We start from the raw sequence: 23,241 nt of genomic DNA, 5'->3' as shown, positions 1-23,241 counted from the left end.
CCTGTAAATTGTCATAAACCCTGGATGAGTTTTAAAACACCACACATATAGTGAGCAGTGTTTCAGTCCTTCCATCACATTCTGGAGCAAGGTTACACAAGTCTGTGGCTGGGTACACAATGAATGTGATGTATTGCATTCAATAAATGCTTGCACCTACTCTGCTCACCGTGGTTGGGTCAGAAAATTTACCTGCAATTAGTGTCTACTAATTCAGAGACACTAATTCAATGGTTCAGTAAAGGTATTGGAAATTTATATCCATATGGAACCTTTTTACCTTTTTGTCACCCTTTTAGCTTTCATCATTGAGAATGTGTTGCACACTGAGGACGAAACTGTGCAGAGATGAAATTGCCCCCACAGTTTTACTAGCCCGGTTTGCATTTTTTATCCTCTACCATCTTGAATTTTCCTTTCCCTATATGTTTTTCCCTCTTCTTCTCAACTTCTCCTCTAAAAAACCAAACCAACCCCCAAAAATGCCAACAACAAAAACCACCAAACACAAAATCCCTTGAAAAACCCCAGAATCCCCTGCCACTCTCCAACCCCAAACAAAAAAAATCCTCTTTTCCAGCATCTAAAAACATCATGTATTTTATAGCCATCAGTTCTGGTTTGTTCTGTTTTGGGATGTTTTTTAGATTTGGGATATACACAGGTGCAGAAAATTACCTAATTTTTGGCAGTGTTTGGCACCTTTTTTCTTACAAAGAGAAATTTTGTGATTTTTTTGTAAGAGAAATTGTGTTATAATTCATGCTCAGGCCATTATATCCAAGTTAGGAAACACAGTCCTCTCAGTTTTGTATTTTCAAACCCCTTTGCCCTCCATGTGCCTTCTTTCAAATCCTTCACTTCTTCCCTAGCAGAGGCCAGGGAAGGTTTGATTAGAATAGCCTGGAAATCCTCTCTGGCCACGTTTTTCTCAGCTCCTTGTAATTATCTGACTTGTTTCCTGTGGGACAAAGGAGTCCCTGAACAAGATAAATAATAAAATCTTAAGTGCCTTCACAGAGCACATAGGTCTGTTAGTCAGCTTTGTGTGGTTAAACAAATGTTCTAGAAAGCCCAAGGCAGACTAAACTTTAAAAATTACCTAGATGCCAGAGATTAAAGCTCTGTCTGCAGCCTGCACCTCACACAGAATACAAAGAGGGAAAAGATAAAAAAGCTAACAATTTGGTTATGTAGATTACATTCCTTTTTTCATAGCTGGGATTGACTCAAGGCACAAGCAGTTTTCTACAGTTCAGCTTCCTGGAAATAGAAGGGACATAATCACTGTAAGCTTGATTATGTCTTTGCATTTGGTACATTTATGTCAATACTGATGGCTTTTGGGAAATTATTTTGATATCAGACTCCCAAGACAATGACTACATTATTAGTGTCAGAGAAATTCTGACAAGGCTCAGATGTAGCTTTGGCACACTTTGTTTGCACTTTGAAATCCGTTTATGTACATGTAAAATCTAGTTTGTGTCATGGGGGATTTAAACCCTTTTTTTTTTGAAAAGTAGACAATTTGGTGTGTCAGTATGGAAATGGCCTCTTCCTGCTGTGAATTAAGAACCTGTGCTGGGAAAAACTGCTCTTTAGGTGGTGGTAGCAGCTCACAGATAAGTAATCCGTTAGTTAAGGTATTTGCAGCCATCAGCCCTTGGCATGTACTATAATATTTGGTTGTTTCTGTACTCAGGTAAAAAGAGCCCCTTCGGCCCAAGCATGTTATTGACCACTGCATTTAAAGACAATGGACTGCATTGACTGACTGAGAATGAGAAATCCAGTTTCCAGCCCTGAACATCTCCATAGCTCTGGAGAGGCTGGAACAGTTGGCTTCAGACACCATTTTGCTCAGGGGCCTGATAAAATTTAGTGGGAATTGGGTAATTCCTGGTGGATGTGTGGGGTAGGGGAGGCCAGGCCTTGTGTTTCTGTTCCTCAGCATCCTGAGGCCCCTCAGGGCGAGCCACCCCGTGCTGAGATAGCTGTGGCTGAAACACACTGTAATCTCTTGCTGAAATGTCCTTTATGATGCCATTGCATCTGTCATGGCTCCAAACTCCCTGCCTTTCCCCTGTTATTTCTCCCACTCCTCCCTAAAACTCCCTCTTATCACTGGCAGGTCCTTCCCATCCTCAAGCACAGCTCAGACGTCACACAATCAGACATCACACTTGTTTTCCCCATCTTACTAATGCTGATTTTTTCCTGTGATTCATCCCTGCAGAAGCAAACTTGGAACTGAAACTCTTGGGGTTTTTTTTTTGCCATCTATTCTGTTTACAGCTGTCTAACCTTGACAGAATAATTAATGTCAAATCCATGTTGTTCCTGTTCCAAGGCTTGTGTTTATTTCTCCTATGCATAGTGGCTGGTGTGAATCCTCTCTGTGATGCATTCTTATCAGCACCATGCCTCATGCAAGCACAGACAACGTGCAATTTCATTACTTTGTGTTTCAGCTTTGCAAACCTCCTAACAAATTGATGCCTAAAGTTGACTTCATCAAGGAAGATGGGTTTTGGAGGAGGATTTGGAGGCCTGAGCTCAGAAAGATAATATTGCAGCTTTGCTTCTGCAGACTAAACAATTGCAATAATTTCCCCTCATATAATTTTGAGTTATCAGTTTCTTCCAAACTTAAGTTAGTACACTCACTTGAAGAATGATTTGTCCTTGCAAGTAAAAATTCCCATCGCCATGTACAGACTCAGAAAACTGGTGAAATGAAGGTTCACTGCAATCCAACATCCAGGGATTTCATCCATCTAGGGTGACAGATGTAGATGTCCTCCTGAAATTGCCCAGATTCAGCTTACTTCAATCACTGGAAACCCACAAAGTTTCCAATTGTGATTATATGCCTTAGATAAGCAATAGTCTTGCAGTTTGTGCTGGAAGTGGGTAAACAGAACTGCCTGAAAGTGAGGTCTCAAGGATGGGTGTACTGAGACTGGGCAAGCAGAACTACCTGAAAATGAGGTTCAAATGATGAGTCTTTGATTTTGCATGCCTTGACAGATGGGTTTTTCTTGAAACTTTGTCCTGCAGAAAATCCCTTGGTGTAGATGAGACGTGCCTGGTTTTGATGCACTGACCAAAAGTGCCTGGTTTTGGCTGACTGACCAAATGTTCCTGATTTTTGTCCATTGATCAAATAATTCTTGTCTTGGTCCATTGACCAAACATGCCTGATTTTGGTTGATTGATCAAACATGCCTGGTTTTTGTGCATTGACCAAATAAATGGGCCTCATTTTGGTCCATTGATCAAACGTGTCTGATTTTTGTACATTGATCAAGTGTGCCTGGTTTTGGTTCATTGATCAAATGTACCTGGTTTTGGTGCACTGCTCAAATGTGCCTGGTTTTGGTGCACTGACCAAACATGTCAGGTTTTGGTGCCTTGACCAAACGTGCCTGATTTTGGTGCGTTGACCAAACACACCTAGTTTTCGTTGATTGATCAAATGTGCCTGATTTTGGTGTGTTGACCAAACATGCCTGATATTGGTCCATTGATCAAATGTGCCTCATTTTGGTGCATTAATAAACATTCCTTGTTTTGGTGCACTGACCGAATGTGCCTGATTTTGGTCCAATGACCAAATGTGCCTCGTTTTGGTCCATTGATCAAATGTGCCTGGTTTTGATGCACCGACCAAATGTTCTTGGTTTTAGTTGATTATCAAACATGTCTGTTTTTTTTTGCATTGGCCAAATGTGCCTCGTTTTTGTCCATCGATCAAATGTGCCTGGTTTTGGTTGATTGATCAAACGTGCCTGGTTTTGATGCACTCACCAAACGTGCCTGATTTTGGTTGACTGACCAAATGTGTCTCTCATTTTGGCACATTGACCAAACATGCCTGGTGTTGATGCACTGACCAAACGTGCCTGATTGTGGAGCACTGACTGGGACGTGCTTTGTCTGTGTGCTGCAGACACGGAGACCTGTGACTACGGCTGGCACAAGTTCCAGGGGCAGTGCTACAAGTACTTCGCGCACCGGCGCACGTGGGACACGGCGGAGCGGGAGTGCCGCCTGCAGGGAGCACACCTCACCAGCATCCTGTCCCATGAGGAGCAGATCTTCGTCAACCGTGCGTACCCTCCTCTGCCTCACCCCACCAGGGACAGCTGGGCGTGCCAGGGAGTGCCCAAAGGAGGGGCGTGGAGATGGGCAAGGGTCTGGATGGGAGCTGAGGTCACTCGGGGGGTTCGGATGGGGAAGAGGAGACTGAGGTCAGGCCTCAGTGTGGTGTCCAACATCCTCTGAGGGGCATCTCTGATCTCTGCTCCCTGTGGCAGGGTCAGACCCTCAGGGGATGGCCTGAAATTGTGTCAGGGCAGGTTTAGGTAGGACTTTAGGGAAAGGTTCTTATCCCAGAGTGTGCTGGGCACTGCCCAGGCTCCCCAGGGAATGGGCATAGCCCTGAGGCTCTAGATTTCTGATTAAAACTAAAGGATTTTCCTTTAATGTTGCCTGTGTGGTGGTGGAAAAATGTCTGATGATTGGTGGATTTGGTTCCACAGAAGTGCTGTTTAAAAAATTTAAAACATACAACACTTTGTTCAACTGGATTTGAGACAAAGCCTTTGCTCCAGGAAGCAAAGACAAAGCCTTTGCTGCCAGAACTCCAGAATAATTTGAAATATTCTCCCAGGGATGCCCAGGGTGGGATTGTTGGGGTGTCTGTGCAGGGACAGGGACTGGACTGATGATCCTTGTGGGTCCCATCCAACTCAGGATATTCTGTGACTCTATGCAAGAGAGATCACTGAGGGTTTAGAGACAGTGAGATCTCCTCCTCACCACTCAGCTTTTGCATCTCCAACTTAAAACATACTTTAAAATGTTAAATAAAAGGCACACTTTGTGTTATAAATGTTTACTTCTGCAGTTAATACAAGTTCTCTATCACTATTAAGTTATAATTTGTTAAACAGAAAATACTTTTTGGGGGGAGGGATGAGAACAGGAACTTTTGTTTTGGCATTGAGACTTTTTGAAACATTTCTTTTTTTCTGGAGACTTAAGGTATTTTGTGCATATGACACGTTTTTGTGCACATGGTGACATCAAGACAATGCCACCATAATTAGCCATAAAGAAACAGCTACTGTGTTGTATTGTAGAATTTAGACAACAATGGCCACAGCCTAACCAAAGCTTGAAAAATGTGGATTAGAATATGTGATTTTAATTTTTTTTTCCTTTTCTTCTTGTCGTACGTTCTCAGGTAGGAAATTAATTCTCTTTGCCGTGGTAGACTTCCCTGGGAGTGAAGAGACAGGGTAATTTAAAACTTTTAGATGAGAACCTGCATTTTTATACACATCCCAAATTAAAACCAAAAAGCTGAAAAAGAGCCTCTGAACCAGCCTTTAGCACAAAGAGCAGAACAATCTTAAGAACAGGATGTCTGATTCATTCCGCATAAAATTATTTTCTTTGGTGAAGCCTCTTCCATTTATGGGAAAGTTAATGGAAATGCCCTTCTGGTCCCCAGGTATTGGCCATGACTACCAGTGGATTGGCCTCAATGACAAGATGTTTGAGCGTGACTTCCGCTGGACTGATGGCAGCCCACTGGTAAGATGCCTTTGAGCTGAAATCACTCACTCATTTCTTTTTGTGGTGGCTTATCAAATTCCCACTAGCGGTGAGGGAAGCTGCATTAAAAAAAAAACCAACAAAACAAAAACAACCCCCAAAAAAGTAGCCAAAAAACCCCCACTGTCGCTAAATGCGGACCCAAGCAAACAGTCAGTAAATGCATTTTTGGGATACCTAATATTTTGTGGTTTCGCTCTAAGGTCTTGTTCTCAGTTCCTGTTATTGTATGTGTGGGAGCTCTCTAAGGTTTCACATAGAAATACTCAAAAAATCTGAGACTGTGGTAATGTAAGGGGCTCTGCTGGAGCTGGTTTGTGATCTTGCCTTGCGCAAGGCCGTGTGTGGCAATTCTCACTCACCAGGATGCATTTTTGGGTGATGATCTGGCACTCAAATCTTGCCTTTGCTGGCTCTCTGGGGTGCACAGAGGAGCCTCACAAGTATTTCTGGAGCCTGCTTTGTGGGGCAGCTCTGCAGCTGCCATCCTCAGCTGGTTCAGGGGGCCTCTAACCCATAATTCAGCCATAAAATTTTACGATGCTGTTGATACCTCCTGACTTAAAACAAAAAGGAAAATCAGCAGAAGGAGAGGGAAAGCATCTTCACCCACCATCAACACACCTAAATCAAAGAGGTGATGGACATAGGAAATGATCAAACTCTTCCCCAATCAAAATAATCTCTTCTGCAGGAGGAACAGGTGATTTATTTGCTGTTGAGCACCCAGTGAAGAACATTACGTAAAGAAAAAGCCCAAACTGGTTATTATTTTCCTTCCAATAGTGAACTTTTAAATCAGAGAGCATCTGGACACACCTGTTGTTGCTGCAGACCATGTGGCTGCAGCTGGTGTAGAAAGACACCTGGGGCAAGGCAGGCTTCAATTATTGCCATTTCATGTAAATAACCACAGCCTAAAAGTGCTCTGAAGTGGCTTTTAAAGGAGACATTTCTTGGGGACATGGCACAGGTGACAGCAAAGAGGGGTGGGGAATGGTGGTGAAGCTTTCTGTTGCCTCACTGGTGGCTCAGGGGGGTACCAAGGCACCCCTTGGTGATTCCAGACACCAGGTGTAAAGTAAGATAAATATACATAAGATAAAATATAACGCTTATATATTCCAAAACCAGGGTTGTTGTGCCACTGATTAATCACCCTGGTCTAGTGGAAGGTGTCCCTGCCCATGGTTCTTCCCAATCCAAACCATTCTTGATTCTATACATTTGAGGAAATTAAAATTAGAGCGGAGATCATATTTTTTAATTCAGGCTACTGACTGAATGGGCATTATATTTTTACTGTAATTTTCAATTTTAAGAAATTAAGATATTCTAGGAACAGAGCGGTACCATCTGTCCAACAGATTTCTGCTGTGATTGATCTTTTTTTCCACCTTATTTTTCTTTCATTTTTAACAACTTCCCTCTGTCTCTTCCTTCGGAAACAATTTAGGTGTCTCCTGAAATCATTTATGTTCATTGCTTCAATAGATTTTCCTCATAACTTATTCCATATGGTTTCTGGATCCCATGGTTCTGAGAGCAGCTGCCTCATTTGTTCCTTTTTCTCTGGCTTTTAACTTATTTCTCATACTTTCTAACCACTCTTGTTGTTTCAGAGATTTATTACTTCTCTGCTAATTAACAAGAATGATAACATAATTAAATATACGCATCCAATCTATTTCCCTGATGTTCTCCTAAAATTGCAGTGAATTTAAATACTATGCAGGTAGAAAATTTGCCTCTCTTATGGGTGTGCAGGTGAGCAAGATTTATGATGGCTTTAAATTCATTAGCATAATTTGTGATCATAAAAATCAGCATTATTACACCAATACTCAGGCTCTAAATTGAATTTCTGAGTTTAGAGTTGACTCTTGCCTATAGCCAAAATTTAAATAGCCTTGACTTGTTTTATGTATCAGGGTGCATGTGTATTCAGCTGTTTCTAAATTTGTTTCCCAGCTCTATGCACTCTCCAAAAAATACTGTCTATCCACAATTCCATTCAAGACTTCTGGCATGGGGGAAAATTTGTTAAGTGTGCTGGGAATCCCCCTGATATCAGTTTTCTTGGAGATACTATCAGAAGAGTGATTGTGCGGCTACAAGTGGTGCACATTCATCTTTATCTTGATACTTCTTTGAATTTTCTCCAATAACAGCTTGGTCCAATCCAAAAAATCATGCTTGCATGACTTTATGAGGTTTTATGGATTAAAAATAAGCCCCTAACAGTTCTGATACTTCATGTACTTAAAAGAAAAAGCAAATTAACAACAACAACAACAACATCAAGACATGTTGTGGGTGACAAGATTCTCTTTCACACAAATTTTCTTTCTGAACCAAAGCAAGCCCCTGGAATTGGGAATTGGGAATGCTTGAAACACAGGCTTCACTACTGGAGACACAGAAAAAGGTTTATATTACTTTGGTACTCATTTCCCACCAACACAAGGAAACTGACAGAAATATGCAGCACACTGACAGCAACTCTTTTGCCAGATATTTTATTGGCAATTTTGGGAAAAGGGATAAAATACCTTTTTTTTTTTTTCTTTGCACCTAAAATGTTTTCCAACCAATGGGTTCTCAATGAAAGGAAATCATTAATTGTTTTGACATTTTCAGCCCCTGACAAGTTGTGTTTTTCCAGATTTTTTTTAACCTGAAGCCAAGAGCCAGCCACCATTAAACATGATATGTGGGCAAAGCATATAAATGAGAATACAGAATTAAGGTTCTTGCTGGGAAACTTACACTGAAATTAAAGCAGCCTTGACAGGCTCTCAGCCCTTCTGAAAAAGACTGTTTAGTTGCCTAATAGTGGACTAAGTATAGTCAGCCACTCTTGATGCCTTGGAATTATTCCTTTTTCACTCCTATAGAAAATACTCACTCTTAACAATTCATCAAAACCAGCAGCACTAGTCAGGAAAAAAACCCAACAAAAACCAAACCCCCTGTATTCCTGCACACATTTTTTGTGCTTCAACTAGAATTTATGTTGAAGTTGAAAAAATAGTGCCAGTAAGGAAGTTTTGGAAAAGATGGAGAGTGATCCTGTAAATTCACGCTATGGCTCTCAGAGTTCCTGGAGGAAAATGTTGGTGTCTTGATAAATGAGGTGAATGCAACCAAATTCAGTGAGAAAGCAAGAAATAGTGTTTAAATCTTCTCAGCCAATGTGACTTTTGTCCATATTTGCATTGAGTCTGCCTGTTTTCCATTAAAAACCCCAACTTTGAGGACAGGAAAAATGATCCTAACACATAGAAACAGGCCCACTCCTAAATCACAGCATTGGAGGTTCCAGTCCTGAACAGAGACCTTGAGGAAGCTTTTTGATCTGCCTCACTGAAATGTCTGATGCATCATTATCTGTGAGATTTCAGGGGGATTTGGCAAGTTTATTTCTTAACTGTGAAGTGGTTTTAATTTGACACCAGTTAGCAGTTTCCTGCCTTTCAGGCAAAATGGCACAATGTTATGCAGATAAAGCCTCACCATCTGCTGGTGAAACACACATTTTCAGCTTGCTGTACCCACTGCAACCCAAACACAGACTGGGCTTGAGAAAACAAAATTAATTGAATAAGGTGATTGTGTCCCACTTCTCATGCCCTAAAGTTTAATTGTTAGCTGAGGTGGCATTTTGCATAAAGAAAAAGGTTTTCAGGTAACTAGTCTATCATTACAAGATTTTAAAATTTTTTTTGGCCAAATGAATTTGCTTGAATTTGTCTTCCTTTTTTTTTTTGTATTTTTTATTTTTTAAATAATTTGGGATCTTCTTGGCTAAGACCAGAATTTATCTTCAAAGTGCTCCTTGGCTAAGCTTATGAGCAGAATAAAATAGGCTTTAATTACAGTAAGCTGAGGGATCCAATGGCTGCTCACATGTATCTGCATTTTTTTCTGATGTGCTGTGCTGTACCTGGGTGGCAGGGAGCAATCTTTCCTCATCTATATCATGTCCCTGCCCTCTTTTTTTAATGTTATTCCTCTTATTTATTTATTTTTCTGGTTTTGAAGGAAGTAACTTCTCAGTGGTTCTGTTGGTTGGGAGATGTGCAATTCATGTTGCGGAGCTGATGAGACACACAGCAAAACAATTTTTGGGGCAAAACAACAGCACCTTTTTTTTTGTATGAAGAGGAAGGGGTTGCTGGCAGCTGTGTTAGTGCAGCACAAAAAGAGGGGGGTGTCCTTTGAGGGAACCCAGATCCTCACACGTGGGGCAAGTTCAGTGAGAGCTGGGACCACTGACGTGGGCTGGGAGCATCACCTGGGCTTGTGTGCACCAGCAGGAAGCTGCAAACTTTGGCAAACCTGCCTGGTCCCTGATTTCTGACAATCTGTCCCAAAAGTGAAGGTGGTGAGAGCAGCCCTCGAGGTGTGTTCAGAGGACTTGCAGCACCCCAGCTCTTGTAGAGCTTTGTTAATCACGACTTCCTGAAAATCATGCCAATTTCTGCTCAAGATGTTTCAGGTATGATTACATTGATGGATTCAAGAGGCAGGGGAGAATAATGTAGTGGTTTTTAGAGCATGCTTTGCTAGCTCTGCTTTTTTTCTGTGCGGGGTAGTTCTAGGGCTGTTTGTTGGCTTTGGTGTGGGAGAACATTATTTTCCCTCTGATATACATTCTACAGCACAATGAAAATGGCTATATGTAGTCTTTATTTACATTTAGAAAATTACAGAATCTAAATTGTTCTTGCACTTTACTCTAGACTTTTCTCCCAGCATTCCTGCAACAGTGAACAACACTTTTGGAGTATGGATCAAGGACAATCTTCATCCCACAATTACCTATAAGGCTCTAAGCAGTGAAAACAAACACATTTGAGAAAAAAAAAAACACAGTGTTGCAGGAGAAGGAAGCAAACACTCACACAGCTGTGTGAGCAGAGTAATTTGCCTGCTTGGGTCTTTTTATACTTTAAAGGTGATGCAACACAAACTACAGAACAACAGAACTTACATTATCAGCTGGGGCATTTAATAATTGATCAAAGGGAGAGAGGACACAACGGGAAGCTTGAAAATACACCAGCGAAATCGAATTTAAATAATTCACTTAGCTCTGTGAATGGTAACTCTTACAGCTGTAAAGCACACCCATCCAAACAGGAAAAAAGAAAAAAAAAGAAAAAAAAAGAAACGAAAAAGAGAAAAAAAAAATCTGGTGTTGCTTTTGGCAGCTCCCCCTTTGTGTTTGCTAAGGACCCTTGTGAGCAGGCAGAGCAGACAAGGAGCCCTTTGGAGCTATTCATGTTATGGATTAAGCACATACAGCAACTTGGGGCTGTGCCCAGGGCCCCCTGCCCCACGAGGGGGGTTTTTCACATCCCCTGGAAAACGCTGCTGATAATTAGTGCTTTGTAGGGCGGTGAGCTCACTGCCATTACATAAGATTAGTGCTGTAATAAGGAGCTGGCCAGCGTCTGTGGCCAGATTGTCTGTCACTGGGAGAATGCTGCCAGCCAGGAAAGGGATGGGGAATATTGCCACTTTTAAAGCTGTACAGAGACCCTGCCTTGGGTTTTTTACTCCCCTTCAGCACAGGGGTGTTTATGCTTTGTGTTCTGCAAAGCTGGTTCCTCGGGTTGTCAGTGTTAGGTAGGTATGTTAAAATAAAAATAAAAATAAATTAGGAAAAAGAAGGAAAACAACCCAGAAACTTAATTCTGGCAAAAAACAAAGCCCTCTCTTTTCCTTCCTTTATTGGTCAGTGAATCAGAAGGCTTTAACTTGAGCAAATCTGTAACTGCACCCCTCTCAGAAAGAGTAACTTCATTGAACACACACACACACACACACACAAAAACCCAAAACCTTCAAAAGGCATGGAGTATTGTAGTGAAGGAGCCTGCCTCTGAGGGTTAAGTAAAGCAAACAAACTAAAAAAGTGCTGTAGTCAGCTGCAAACAAAAAGCTCATTGTGCCCATGTCCCACAGGATTCTTGGAGAAGGAGATTTTAAACCTACCAAATGTTTTGGTTCTGTGCTGCAGTCAGTCATTACGGCCTCTTTTTAAGATGCTCATTTGACCCACGTTTAAATGGAGGAGAACTATATAATATTATTAATGACAGGTATATTTTTGGTTCAGGATGTCGTAACGAGGGCCTCTTGGACAAAGTGGGGTTTTGTCTTGTTTTTACCAGGGGGGTCAGCAGTTACTTCAGAGACTTGTTACTGCTGGGCTGAAATTACTCCTTACTGTGGGCTACAATTCTTGGACAGCTTCAAACCTGCAGTAATTGTTGACAAAGTGCAGGATTTTCCTTCTTTTTTTTCTTTCTTTTGTTTTTTCTCTCCTGGTAGCTGTGCACAAAAAGATTAAATCACGCCCCACACAATTTGCATTGTGCTGCTAATATATATTCATGTCAATGTGACTCCAAAACAAACAGGAATTACACCAAAGCAGCACTTAACCACCCTACTTTCTTTCTCTGCCACTCATTTTTAATGTGATTTCTCAGCTGCTAAAGTGACTTCTGAGAGCCCATCACACAGAGCATATCCTCAAAACTAAACTCTACAGTGTGTGATGAAAGCTATTATTCTGAAAACAACACATGGTGGAGAGCAGGTAAAAGTCCACGGCTTCATTTAGCTTTGAAAGAGTTACTGAGAGTTGTAATTCTGAATAATTATAATTTTGGAGCAACTCGGGGCTTTGGAGCAAGCAGACAGCGTCACCTAGTGGGGTTTCACTTCTCATTCACCGTTTTCTGCTTCTCGGGGAAAAATCGTCATTCCATGGTATTGCTTTAAAATCATCCCAGACCTAGCAGTCTGCTCCACCACACAATCATTTCTTCCCAAAACTATAGGACTGACAGGGATTTTATGTTCCAATTTCATCAGGTAGCCTTTTTTTCCCACTGGCTCAATTTCAATTAATTAGATTTCTTTCCCAAATTATTTCTTTTTGCAGAGCTCTTCCTGCTTATTCAATCTGCAATCGCTTCTTGTGGATAGATGCACATGAATGTGTGTTTTCCAGAGTCCCTTTCTGTTTTTGCAAGCTGCTGCACGGGACTAAAAAAGTTTCCCAATACATTCCATCGCTCTGTAACCAAAAAACCCAACCCCTGCAAGGGAAATCTTTTGCAGAAGTATTTAGCAAAGCTCCTCCTGGGAGCTTGCCTTGCTCACAGTGTGACTCAGTCATGGGGAGTGTTGGGTTCCTGCCTGGTCCAAACCCTGCCAGTTTCCCAAAAATCCTATGCAAATAAAACTCAGATTAGGAGCTAAGGGAAGCCATTCAACCAGAACCTAAAAAAGAAAAAATATCAGGGTCACGTTGTGTGTACTTGTAGATAGGTTTAAATATAGGAGCTGTCTCCAAATTGATTTGAGTTTCTCCCAGGAATGATTTATGCACACATTTGGTGCCTCCTTCAGGCAATTATTTTAGCATCTGTCTGAATCGGCATGTGATCTTCCCTGTGATCATCCCCCTTAAGGCAAGACCCACGCCTTTGAATCACGGTGTGTGCTTAAACTCTCACTGAATGGAGTTTTTAATCTCAAGAAGCTTTTGGTGAGTTCTGTCAGTCTGCTTCCTTTCACAAAATTAAACAGAAAAATCCTTTGCAGGACTGGAGGGAATTTTCCTAGAACAGAGCCTGCACTGTAAGATAGCTTGTTGTCTTTCCCATGTAAAAATGCATTTAAATACCAGGTGACCTTAATGGAAGTATCTCATACATGGCCAAATCTTCACAGAAATCTGGTTGATATTTTTTTTTCCTATGGAAAAGAAACACAATCCTGTTTAAACTTCCCAAGTGTCTCCTGTAGCAGCATCAGCACAGTCACAAATGAGGGTTTCCTGGGCTGATGCATGTGCTCATTGTAACCTCGTGCTGGTCTTGTTGAAGTTCAGCCACCGAGTAATTCCCGAGACTCGCTGAAAGTGAGATGTAATTTTTATTTAAGCTGTCCAATTATAACAACCCCCACAGTGAGGGATTCATTCAGGGCTTTCCCGATAAAGATTTCTAAGACTTTTTCTGCTATTGTGTTGCAAAAAAAAAAAAAAAAAAAAAAAAAAAAAAAGAGAGAGAGAATTGTATTCCTGTTCTTATCAGAGCAATGGCAGGAGAAGAAAATGGTGATAGTAAGGTTTGCAGAGGTGGTTTCAGCTTAGTGATTAATACCAGGCAGGAAATGTTGCTTCACTTTGAAATGAAATGGCACAGAAAGTATCCAATCAGCCAGTCCCTACCTCTTCCATTGTTGATTTTTCTCTAATTTGCCTCATTAGTCTTGCATTAAGGAGGAACCAGATAAGGAAGTAGCCAGAAGGAAAGAAAATAAAAATCACAACTGCAAGCTCCAAAAAGTGCCAAGACAGATTTGTAAAAACAGCTTAGTTTAACATACTGAAAACATGTTTCCTTTCCCCAGAAGAGAAAGCCTTGACCTGTAAATCTAAATAGATATATTTCAAGTAAATGATTTCCTAGATTCAGTCCTATACAGAAGATTATTGGCCTTTACACAATACCGAGGTCAAGCAGTAAAGTTTTGTTGGCATCTGTGGTTTTTTTTATTGTGCTTCGTTAAACACAAAGCTTGTTGGCTATTTTGGAGCGATTGATCTCAGGCACTTGATGAGCCTTTTGGAGACAAAAGGAGGGCTGAAATTTCCAAAGGAGTGTCTCAAAGCTGAGATACTCCTGGATCCACCTGGGCAGTGCAAGCACCTGAAAGAGCTGAGTGGATTACCCATTAGTGAGGAAATGAGCCCGTCAAGAAAGGCTGCTTATCTGAAATTTAACATAACAAATCTCCCACAAGGTGGGACCTTGTCCATGACGGGAAGATTATGCCCCTTCTGTTTAATTAGCAGTCATCTGAATGAGAATAGGTAGTGACTGGCTAATAAAGTTCTCTGCTTTACAACTCTTGCTGTAGTCCTGGCGTTTTTAGCTGATTTTATGTGACAAGCCAGCCAGCCACCCAACACGACCGTGAATTTCCATATAAGGAAATCCTCCCCAAAAATGTGGAACTTAATAAAATGTCCTCATGGGCTTTTGAAGCCATCATATCCAAACTCCTCCTGTGAGGCAAGAGAATAGATTTTTCCCTGTTTTATGGGCTGTGGATGGCCAGCCAAGTGCATTATCTAGTGCCACGTAGGAAGCCTGAAGAGCAGAATCCCGACTGGGCTCCAGCTCTAAGTCATAGACCATCCCCACTCTGCAGGAAAATTTTCAGGGCCTTTGAGCAGAGAAAGCCAGAACAAATAAATCCAGTGTGACAGAGAAGGCTTTGATTTCAACAATAAAACCAAAAAAGTACAAGTAAGATAAACTAATTATTGCAGTAAAATTAAAAGCCCAAAGGGTATAAAACTCCACTTCTCGTCCTGAAATGATGGTCAGGCAGACTCCCCAAGGACCAAAGGAAGGTACAGGGACCAAACCCCTGTCTCTGCAGTCACCTGGCTACACAGAAACCTCAGGTTCTTGAGGAAAAGTCCCAACCACCCTCTGCCACTGAGGATTTTGAGAGTTTTTCAGAGTGGGTGGTGCAGTGGTGTCTGCCTGAGCCTGCGGACTGTGCTTCATCAAGGATGGGTTGTGGTAAAAAACAGAGAATAAAAAAAATGTAGCTGATTTTGGTATCAGTTGGACGGGGCTTGGAACAACCTGTTCTGGTGGAAGGTGTCCCTGCCATGGCAGGGGGTGGCACTGGGTGATTTTAAAGGTTCCTTTCAACCCAAACCATGCTGAGATTGTGTGATTGCTCCGGACCTCCTTCTCCACAGCTGGAGGAGAAGTGTGGCCAGACAAACCTCCTCTGAGGTACATTTTGTGCCTTGTACATAATTAAGATTATATGCCCAGAAAAGTACATTCTGCAAGCGCTTTGCATTTTAATACAGAGAAAAAATTCTTGTCTGTTGTGGTAATGTTGCTTAAAGAACGGAGTAGTGATGTTTTTCAGGTCACTCTGCAATCACCCACTGTCAATATTTCTGACAAGGACTAAAAATCTTACAGTAACTTTTCTTCCATGTATTCATGAAGTATTTGATTCTATTTAGGCTTTGTCTTATGAATGATGCAGCATTGCCAAAGGCTTTTTCCCATTAATTTTTTGCTGATATGGGTTTACTGGAGATCTACAGATCTACACCAGTAGAAACCAGATTCATGCCTATGCTCATGCAAAGATCTATTCCATAAGAGAAATGCAAAATATTATTTTATTTGTCTAGTAGCCTGTTCCACTCAAACTGTGAGAATCTCTTTTTATCATTGTCCCATTATCAGTGTCTAAATAAGGAACTGGAAAACTACAGAGGGGCTGGGTGGGGACCTAAGAAAGCAATTCAGCAGTCTGGAACTTCCTCTGCTAAGCAATTCTGGCACCAGACCCAGGCAAGATCAGAGCTCCTCAGCCAAAATAAATCTGTGCAATGACGATATCAGATGTGAGGTAACAGCAAGTCACGCTGGAGGATATCAGACATTCCTGAACAAACCACAGGGCCTAGATGTAATACCCTGCCACCACGCTGCAGCCCTGCCAGCTAAGCAAACATGAATTTTGGAGTCATTTTGGCAAGGCAAGCAAGAGCATATGGAGCCTGTGTGCTGAGGGTGGGAGCTGGCAGGCTGCTGAGCACCTCCAGCTCACACGCCCCCAACAGCCACTAAATATCCTCCATTCCCACACTCTCATCCCTATGGAAGCAAGCAGCTCTGCAGTGTTATTTCCACCAGAAACAGCTGCAAGGCTTGCTGAAATCTTTCCTCAGCTCTCAGGACATTATTGATGGAACTTTCTAACCTTACAGTTTTCTTTCATTTTTGTATCCATGCACACATTCTTGAAAGCTAATGGATCCTAAACTTGAGTAAACTAGTTGGTGTGCACTGTAATTTAGGACTGTTAAACACTAAGAAGTTGAGATGGAGTTAATTTAGTTCCAGCTGAACAGGGGGGTGTTTTATTAGAGGTAATAAATTCAGTGCAGAACAAATTTATTCAGACTGTGCTGGTTAAATTGCCTGGATAATTAAAACCTATGATGGGTAAGATGACACGTGGTAGGAAAAGGTTAAGTATTTAACTCATTTTCCTTTCATACTTTGATTCATTGTAAGGTAAATACTACTTGTGTGGGGTATGTTAACTTTATTTCTAAAATGTGTTCACCCAGGCAGTGAATAGGGGTTATTTCACAAAGTTAAGAAAATAGAGAACTAAACTTGTATGACATTTGTACAGGCCAGCTTTAGCCAGAAAGATGTAAGCACTGAGGAAAATATAAGCACTGTAGAAACGATGTCATTTTGCCCATACAAGGGGCTTGCTGCCTGGGTAATGTCTGGCATTTATGTGAATTCCAGTTCTTACAGATAGCTATTTTTATCCTTCCTTAAATTCTTCCTGGAGTGACACAACAGAAATCCCAGCGAAAATCAAAAATCGTTAGGAGTGACTTCCAAATATTCTCTCGCTTTTCTTGGCATAACATTAATGCAAATCTCAGATTGCTGTGCTTTGTTTGGGAGCAAAGTCTGGGATTGTCCCACCTGTGCTGGCTGCCAGGACAGGAGGCTGCATGTCCCCTCACAAGAACTGCTGCCCAAGTTTCAATCGGTCTGACAAAAGTGTTGCTATTTTTCCTGCTGGTTGATTGTAAAAACACACTGAATCCTCCCAAAATTTCACCCAAAAATAACATTGTGCTGGTATTTCACAGCCGTTTGAAGGTTCTTTTGTGAGTTTTTATTTCTTGCTTGTTTTGCACATACCAAAACCCATATTTCTACTTCTAAATGTAGTGCATTTTGAAGAAGCACTTTCTGCTGTTAGTCATATATTTTCATAGATGTTTGAGGCTGGTTTTTCAACAGAGGGCAGAATTTGAATCACCATTTCTGAAGCTGAGAGGCTGCTGTCTGGGCTCAGACTGCCACCTAGCATTTTTAATGAAAACACCAATCTCCAGTTGTTCTGGGGGCCAAATTCTGACTCTTTCACTTATGTTGCACCTAATTCTGCATGTCGTCCCTGTGGAATGACTTCATTAACTGAATGAAATCATCCAATGCCACAAATAATCCAAGTCTGGGAAGTTAGTCTGTAATTTCTCACTTAGTACATGTGCTCTAATGAGGGTCATGGGATATTTATTTTCTTGCATTATACTTCATGATATTTATGTAGGAAAGAGTGTTTTAGACACACTTAGGATCCAGTTTTGCTTGTGTCTCTTTGTTTTGTTCACCTGACATCAGTAAATGAGAAGTTAGACCAGAATATTTTTCCCCTTGAGATAATTTTTAATATAGTGGGAAGATACACTAAATCTACCTTTGTTTAGCCCACTCTTAGCAGCCTGAATCAAACAGCTGAGATTCCTTTTTGCCACAGGTGATATCATGTGCTCTTTTGTTAATGTAAATATTCTCCAGCACTGGGAATGATGGTTTTGCTTCTCTTTTCTGCAGCAATATGAGAACTGGAGACCAAACCAGCCAGACAGCTTCTTTTCTGCTGGAGAAGACTGTGTTGTTATAATCTGGCATGAGAATGGGCAGTGGAATGATGTCCCATGCAATTACCACCTCACTTACACCTGCAAGAAAGGAACAGGTACAAACTTTGCAGTGACAAAATCATAATTTGCTAAATTGCCATTCAGTACTTCTGACCATGCTCTCTGGACCTTGATGGATCCATAAGTTTTCAGTCCTCTTGAACATGTCACTGAGGATGACATGAAGAGTCCTGAAAAAAAGACTTTTTCCTAAAATGCTTGTAGTAACTTCGCTGCTTTTCAGGTTTCTTTGTGTGAGTATGCCAACTTTTGGCTTGAATTTACATTTAGAATTTGAACCAAAAAGGCAATACTGACCACAATATCTGCCATTTTCCCATTTCCAACACTATTAGTTTTGGAGATCTACAGAGCAGACTGATCCTCCTGTCCTTGTCTGGACGTTCCTTTGGGAGTCCACCCGAGGTCCTTTGTGACCTTCCTTGGCCAGGGCTCAGAGGCTGGTCCCAGCCCACACTGGGCTCACAAACTGAAGTTTTGGGTGATGCTCTCTCTTCTTTCCAGTGGCTTGTGGCCAGCCTCCTGTGGTGGAAAACGCAAAGACCTTTGGGAAGATGAAGCCTCGCTATGAGATCAACTCCCTCATCAGATACCACTGCAAGGATGGCTTCATCCAGCGCCACATCCCCACCATCCGCTGCCAGGGGAACGGACGATGGGATATGCCCAAAATTACTTGCATGAATCGTGAGTTCTCTGAGAGAAAAACACTGGCACTGCAGAAACAGCGGGCTAATTTGAGATTGATAAGTAATGAATGTGTGTTTTAAGAGAGGAGCGAGTCTGGTAGGACAGATTACGGTGGAAAAACACCAAGCGTCCGAAACTAATGGAAATTTTCCTCCTCTGTGTCTACTTATGCCTTGGAGTGGTTGCCTAGAACGGGGGCTAGACAAGATCAAGAGAATAAAGTGGGTATTTATTAAAGGCTTTCAATACGTGCATCTTGGGCAGTCAGAAGCCTCCCATGGGCTGCACCCAAGATGGACAATGGTTGTGAGTTTTTCACACAATTATAAGTTTGGTCCATTTGCATTTCAGGGTTAATCCTCCAATTACAGCTTCAGGTAATGAAGTCCTTTAGCCCCAGTTTGCTCCCCCCAATTCACTTTTGTTTATACTTTTGGGGCCTGAGGCTGTCCTCAGGCCTAGAGGAGTTGTGTTATCTGACCAAAATATGAAGACAGTAACTAACACTTAATATTGAGTTTAGAGTTATACCCTAGAGCAGAACAGGATTTGAAAAACACAAAGGCTAAAATCTTAAGGCATCATTCCAGAAGGCATTGAGATTATTTTAAAGTCAGAAAATCCTGGCATCAACAGGTTCCTAATAATGCTAATGACTCTTTTTGCAGCTGTGTGTATGCCTGTAACACTGCCACAGCTCCAGCTAATCATTTGTTTACCCTCTAATTAACAAGGAATAAACACAACTGTGTTGTGAAGTGTAGCCGGCCCATTCACAGCTGAATTTTAAACAAATTTCCCCCTTTTTTTTTTTCCCTTCTCCCTTCTCTCTGCAGCCTCCACATACCAAAGGACTTACTCTAAGAAATACTACTACAAACACTCCTCCTCAGGCAAGGGGACATCGTTAAACTCATCCAAGCACTACCACCGCTGGATCAGGACGTGGCAGGACTCGAGGCGCTGAGAGCTAAATGGTGAATTGGGGATTTCCACCATTTCAGCCAAAGTCATAACTTTCTGTGCCTTTTTCTATCACTTATAGGAGTATTATCGAATCGTTTTGAAACTACGGACTGCAGTATTCACGGCGCGTTTTTGCAAAAAAAAAAAAGGAAAAAAATAAAAAAATTGCGGTGTTTATCAGAAAATTTAAGAAATAAATAAAAAAGAGGAGAAGTGCTTATGGGGATAAAAGGAAACCATTTCCAGCCTATAAAGATTATTAGTTTTCTATATGCCATCGGTGTGGACCATTTTATGATATGTACCAGCCTTCTGCAATATTTAAACAGCTCAATTTTAGCACCAATGAAAATGTAAATAAGATGATTTTAATGTTGTTTGACTGTGTGTTGTTTTTAAAATCCTGTATATAAAATGAAAAGTCACACTAATTTCAGGCATATTTATGGTTAGAATGGCCTCAGAGGTCTTCAGTCATTTATGACGTTGTTTCTGTGTTGTTTACCTAGGCTGGAAATGGTTGAAATAAAGACTTCACTGACTGAAATTTGCAATTATCAGGTGAAGATAAACACACAAGTGACAAGACTTTTGGTTTTTTTTTTTTTTTTTTTTTTTTTAATGGGAGCTGTGCCAATTCCCACCCAAGGTACAGTTTGTGTCCCATGAGATGAAAAGTTTAGGCAGAGCACATAAAAGTGGCACGAAGCATGAACTAGGGACTGCAATATGGAACATTTTTTCTGCTCTCCATTCCAGCTTCAGCACATGTGAGAAAGGACTGTGTGGAGGAGTTGTGTATGACAAGGAGAGCCTGTAAAATTCCAAGTGCTAATACATTAACTTTATCAACCAGGGCCACTTTTTTCCTATTGTTTAGGGTTTTTTTGTTTGTTTGTTTGTTTTGAGAAGAGAAAAAAAAAAGGAAACAAGGAAAAAATTTACTTTCATGATATTAACCACAAGGTCTATATTACAGGTCTCTGCATTCTAAAATGGAGGTAGACCTGGTGTTTGGGGGATTTTTTTTTTTGTAGAAAACAAACAAAAATCAAAAAAGTAAATAATTTTGTATATATAACCATTTTTTAATCTTTTTATAAAGTAATGAATGTTTGTGTATGAATGCTGCAGCTGTGAAGCGTACATAAATAAATGAAGTAAGCCATACTGATTTAATTTATTGGATGTTATTTTACCCATACAAAGAAGATTCAAAGAGCTCACCAGTGCAGTATTCGCCCCTGAGCTCCACTTTTGGAACCATCTTTCAGTCCAGCTTGCTCTTTTCCCCAGGAGAACAAAAATTCCTGCTAAACAGGATAATTTGTTGGCGGCTAGATAGGTGAGAGCTGTGCGTGACCCACAGAAGAATCAGGATCTTGGCTTTCTCTAAAGAAGTGTGTGCACAGATTGGTTCTAGGTTGTAGTTTGGTGCAGTGTGTACGTAGGAGTTTTCTGCTATGATTTCTTGCCCTGGTCAGTGCCACCACTGACCTGGATGTGTACAGTGAGTGTAGGAGGTGACGTTTGAAACGGCCTCTCCACGGAAAGGACTTGCTGTTCCTGCCAAGTGCCTTGCACACCTTTGGGCACAGGACAAAAAAAAAAAGTAAAAAAAAAAAAGTTAAAAAAAAGGAAAAAAAATAATAACAGTTTAAAAAAAAACCCTGTGAAAATAAAGTAAGTTCCTTAGGATGTACCTTTTAAAGTAACATGAAAACCACACACACAGAGGTGCGAGGTTTACACCTCTGTGTTCGCGTGGGGTTGTGATGGGGACGAAAAAACAGAGAGGGAAAGGAGAAGAATTGAAACCCAGCCAACAGGGCAGAGCTGCCCGTGGAGCGACCTTGCCACAGCTGAAAGCAGAGTCAGACAACATCTCCTGACCCTGAGGAATGGCAGGGGCTGCTGCCCACACTTGTGGCAGCAGGACCCCCTTGTGTTGGTCGGTCCGTTCCCCACCCCGCACCCCCCAAACAATGCACATAATACTTTTCTCTATTTATATTATTATCTTGTATAGTGTATAATGTGAATGTCTGGGGTTTGTTTTTTTTTTTTTTTTTTTTTTGTGAATGAAAGTCTAAAATCTTTGTAACTTTTATATCTGCTTCTGTTTCACCAAAGAAACAAGGTTTTGCTATACTGTGACTTGTCTTGTTATTGCATGTCTTCCTGTTTAAATCTATGCAATGTGATTTTTTTCATATGAATACAACTAGACTGTCAGGTACTTCACAATTACCATGGACTTGGTCAAGTGCCCACTGGAGTCAAAGAGTCAGCTGGCTGAACTTTAGTAGGTGCTGGATTTGACTTTATATGAGCAGCTTTAGGGGATATTTTAAGATATACATTGTATGTTTTGAAGTCGATTCTTGCTTGTAAAAGTCAAGGCTCTGTTCATTAAATATACACTAATCTACACATCACTTCCTTGTACCAGAAACACACAGAACAGAAAATATATTTTAACACTTTGCAAACTTTCTCACCATATGTATAAAAAACCCTGCATAGATTTGTTGTTTTCTTGTCTACTTGTTGGATTTAACAATGTTGTAAGACATTCAGATAACATTGTGATTGTAGTTTTAATTAGGTTAGATGCAGTGCTTATATTGAGTTTTTTTCACCTCCTTCTAATACGCATAATAAAATAGGTCTGACAACATTCCTTATTAAAAAAAAAACAACAAAAAAAAACACTAAAAAAACCTGTCACCCACGCTTGTTTATTTAGACAGGGAATGACAATTTATTCAGCTCTGGAGAATTTTTATAACTCTGATGTAAACCCCAAAATGTTTCTGTACCAACACCTTGCAAAATGCACACACCTTTTGTGTCACAGGGGTGGCTCTGCTGTGAAGCCAAGGTGCTGCCATGCCAAATGCCATCATTCCTTCACCTGGAGCATCCCTGAACTCCAGTCTGGGCAACAATGCTGGGAGTGGAGGCATAGAAGACAAAACCAGAGATGTCACAAGGGTCTGGAGTGCCAGGACAAAAGGAGATGGCTTCAAACCGAGAGAGGGCAGGGCTGGCTGGGATCTTGGCAATGAGGAATTGTTCCCTGGCAGGGTGGGCAGGCCCTGGCACAGGGTGCCCAGAGCAGCTGGGGCTGCCCCTGCATCCCTGGCACTGCCCGAGGCCGGGCTGGACACTGGGACAGTGGGAGGTGACCCTGCTGTGGCAGGGTGACACTTTAAATCCCTTTTCTACCCCAGCTATTCTATTGCTCTATGATCTGAATGCAGATTTTGCCCATGACAGTCTCTGCAAAGTATCCAGTGCTGCTTCAAACATCCTCCCGTCCCTTCAGACACTGACAG

The 23,241-nt window shown here is 41.3% G+C and overlaps 1 protein-coding gene across 5 annotated transcripts in view; it reads left to right on the top strand.

Moving 5' to 3' along the window:
* VCAN (versican) overlaps positions 1–22,568 on the top strand; it is a 99,852-nt gene extending 77,284 nt beyond the window's left edge. For all 5 annotated transcript variants that reach the window (XM_064735292.1, XM_064735293.1, XM_064735291.1 and 2 more), the window contains 5 exons: positions 3,956–4,114; positions 5,525–5,607; positions 18,135–18,279; positions 18,749–18,931; positions 19,771–22,568. In XM_064735292.1, coding sequence (XP_064591362.1) covers positions 3,956–4,114; positions 5,525–5,607; positions 18,135–18,279; positions 18,749–18,931; positions 19,771–19,901 — 701 coding nt within the window. In that variant the 3' untranslated portion in view covers positions 19,902–22,568. The remainder of the gene's footprint in view (positions 1–3,955; positions 4,115–5,524; positions 5,608–18,134; positions 18,280–18,748; positions 18,932–19,770) is intronic.
* Positions 22,569–23,241: the final 673 nt, after the last annotated feature.

This window comes from Zonotrichia leucophrys, chromosome Z (assembly GCF_028769735.1).
Source record: "Zonotrichia leucophrys gambelii isolate GWCS_2022_RI chromosome Z, RI_Zleu_2.0, whole genome shotgun sequence".
Classification (NCBI taxonomy): Eukaryota; Metazoa; Chordata; class Aves; order Passeriformes; family Passerellidae; genus Zonotrichia; species Zonotrichia leucophrys.
The sequence above is the reverse complement of the archived record's forward strand: the minus strand, read 5'-3'. Positions and strand labels throughout refer to the sequence as shown.